This window comes from Propithecus coquereli, unplaced genomic scaffold (assembly GCF_000956105.1).
Source record: "Propithecus coquereli isolate 6110/MARCELLA unplaced genomic scaffold, Pcoq_1.0 Scaffold134, whole genome shotgun sequence".
In the NCBI taxonomy this organism is placed as follows: Eukaryota; Metazoa; Chordata; class Mammalia; order Primates; family Indriidae; genus Propithecus; species Propithecus coquereli.
In genome coordinates, this window is record NW_012137636.1 from 453,219 (window position 1) to 456,565 (window position 3,347).

The 3,347-nt window shown below is 40.9% G+C and overlaps 1 protein-coding gene across 1 annotated transcript in view; it reads right to left on the minus strand.

The window, feature by feature from the left end:
- Positions 1 to 637, minus strand: part of NME8 (NME/NM23 family member 8) — a 47,866-nt gene extending 47,229 nt beyond the window's left edge. Inside the window, exons 1-2 of the mRNA XM_012638748.1 lie at positions 593 to 637; positions 247 to 363 (exon numbers count right to left, since the gene is read on the minus strand). Coding sequence (XP_012494202.1) covers positions 247 to 363; positions 593 to 637 — 162 coding nt within the window. The remainder of the gene's footprint in view (positions 1 to 246; positions 364 to 592) is intronic.
- Between the last annotated feature and the right edge of the window lie 2,710 nt (positions 638 to 3,347).

Consider the following 3,347-nt stretch of genomic DNA (forward strand, 5'->3'; position numbering starts at 1 on the left):
AATGTTTAATAATAGGGATAACATTTCAAATATCCTCTTCTATATTTGTCTCATTTTCTTAGGGCAAATTAATGGAGGGTAGTTGCTGAAGCACAGGATCTACACTTGCCTTGGATTCACATTGCCAAAATGCTTCCCAGAAAGGTTGCATCATTTAGACAGCTAGATAGTTATAAAATTAGGAAAACATGAAAAAAGATAACGCGCTTCTTAAAAACTAAAATAGTTGCTAATTCAAAGTATTACCTGAGGGCGAACCATTTCACCTGCTGCAATTTTCCTCTCTTCATTGATCAAGGTAATAACTGTTTTATTAACAAGTGGTGCATTTGCGCCCTCAATCTTTGCAATAATTTTGCCGTTCTATAAGAGAAAAGGAAACAGGAAGGAAACTTTCATTGTCAGAACAAGTCAAGAATTAACACTTAAACTGGACTCAGTCGCCCCTCCCTGCTCCCCTCCACCTCCGGTGACCTTCTTTTAGCTATTGTATTTAGTCATTTTAAAGGAAGCTATTACTGATGTGAAAGTTTGCCTTGATTTGGTAAACCCAGTTCTTTGAGTTCTACCTCCAATCCGTCTGTCTTCTTACAGCCAAAGGCATGGTGGTGTCCTCCAGCCCCTCGCGGCAAGTCATCACCCTATAGGAGCACTCACATGCAATATCTCCTGAAGTATCCCTCCTTTAAATCTGAAAGATTCTGTATAGGCCTCCCTATTTCTGACACCAGGCCCCTTTTGTTCATCTTTTAATACATATTGACTGAACATCTGTTACACTGGTGACTTACCAGGCATAAATGTGTGGAATAATAGGCATGGTACCTGATCTAATTAAATTACAAAAACAACAAAAACACAAACACATGGGAAATAGCACCCATGACAGGTACCACCAAGAGAGATGCAAAGCATTCGGAGCACCTACAAGAATGTGTCCTGGTCAAAGAGATCAGGGAAGGGACTTCTCAAAATCAGGAAGTGATTCTTGGTTTAAAGTTGAAGAAGGCTAAGGTTAACGATGCAAAAAAGAGAAGGAAGAGCATTGTAGGCCAAGGAAATAGCACATGCAAGTGTCTAGGCTGGAAGGGAATATGGAAGCAAGGAGGCCATCCATGAAAGTGAAGGGGAGCCTGGTATGAGAAGAAACCCACACTTGGGGTGGGGGGCAAAGGCTTGTGGTCATGGAAGGATGCAGTCTTTGTCCCAAGTGCAGTCATACACCTTTGTAATGTTTAAATGGAGGCCATGACCACAATTAGAATTGTTGTTTGTAAAAATCATTTCACCTACTGTGTGGAGAAAAGATTGGAGGTGGAGCAAGAGAGGATGTTTGTACATGAGTTATGAGCTACTCCAGAGGTAAAAATGAGAGACGATGGTTGCTCAGTCTGTGGCAGTGGTGGTGGAAATGGAAAGGATGGAATGAAGTACATGAATGAGAGACTGAGGCAGTAACATGTTCAGGTCCAAGGTATGGTTTGGATAGGGTGTGATGTAAAGAGAAGTCACAAAGATGATGTTTCTGTTTCTCACTTGAAAACTGGATAAATTATGAATTATGATGTTATATGTCAAATGAGGAGACACTAGAAGAGGACTACGTTTTGTGGGGAGGAGAGTCTGGTGTTGGATGAGTTTCTTGTGAGATGCTTTTGAGGAGATATCAAGGTACCAGTTGGATGCACAGGTCTGGAGCTCAAAGTATACAATATAGCTCAAGATGGAAATGTGAGTTATTGACATACAATGGTGACAAATGAAAATATGTGCAGAGCAAATTTTCTAAGAAGAGTATACAGCATGATAAAGTCAATGTTTAAAGGCTGAATAAAGAAGGATGGACCTGCAAAAACGACAGAGGGGAGGAACATCTAGGAAGGTGAAAGGAAAACCAATTCACACAAGGCAAAAGAAGCAAATGTTTTAAAAAGCAGGGCATGGTCATCATGTTTAATACATCTGAAAAGTACAAATGATGATTACCTGAAAATGTTCATTATATCTAGCAACAGGCTGGTAATTGGATACATTAGCAACAGCAATTTTGGTGGAAAAATCAGACAGAGGTCAGACTGAATGGGTTGTGGAGTTAATGGGATGGGAAGAAATGCAGTAAAATTAAATACAGAAACTCTTCCTAGTAAATGAGCTGTGTAGTGAAGAAAAGAAATGGGTGGTAGCGGGAGGGGGTATGGTGTCAAAAAGGTGTATTATTTTTAATTGAAAAGATTTAATCATATCCAAAGGCCAATGAGAAGGATCCAGTCGAGAAAGGTTTAAATGAAATCCCAAACTATAATTACCAGTTCCCACTAAAAGGAATCTTTCAGCAATTCTGTGAGCTTTCTAATAGCCCTTGAAAAAGTCTTTCCTGCTGAAACTTACTGGAATGAATTTGCTGTCATCTACGAAAGCTGACCAATGCCAAAGGCCACTATTAGATATCCGAATAAACAAGCAATAGGCTTGATGGTGGCTTTAGGATCAGAGAATGGCATTCTTGAATTAATGATTGTGGATATGGAGCAATGGGTGAGATAATAAAGTTTGAGGTATAACTGTGGGAGAGACTGAATGAAGTTTATTGGAGGAAAAGTCCATTGACAGTAAGGAGGTCAAGAATTGAAAGGCCAGGATATCAAGAGGGTTGCCAATGTAAATAATGAAGTCCCTGGCCGGATTAGGGATTGAGAGTAAGAATTTGAGCCACATGCCAAAGTCTTCAGTCATCCACAGAACTGATTTGAAGGTCAGTAAATAACAAGAGTGAGGTGGAGAAGAATGAGATTTAGCCAAGTAAAACAGGAAAGAAAGTTATTGAAGAAGTCAAAGGAAGTAAGGGAAACACCAATTCTACTCCAGGCCCCAAGAAACACAATCTGAAAATACAGTCACCACTTCTGGGCTGCAGAGAAAATGTCCCAAGGAAGAAGGCAGAATTCAGGTAAGTCAAGGAAGTGAAGCAAAAGCTCAGAGACATCAAAAATCTTAGGAAGTTTGCTAATTGCCTATATCAATTCCAGAGATGGGGGAGAATTGGAGAACTGGGTCAGGAAAAGAATTAGTGTTAGAAGGAGGGACAAAACATGGCTGGGAAGAAGAGTGGACTTCTACTTTGGGTACTGATTGCAGGGATTAGAGGACATAAACCAATTGGCCCCTTTACGGGGAGTGGATATAAGTCTACTGGTCAGACCTGACTCACATGGCAGGGTGATGGCTCTCCCAGAGCTCCAGACTCTACATGGTGATCGACCTGCCCTGTCTTTCTTCCGCTGTCCCATGCTCCTACCTGCTACCTGCTGCTGAGACTCCTCATTGTTCCATAAGCCCACCAAGCCCAT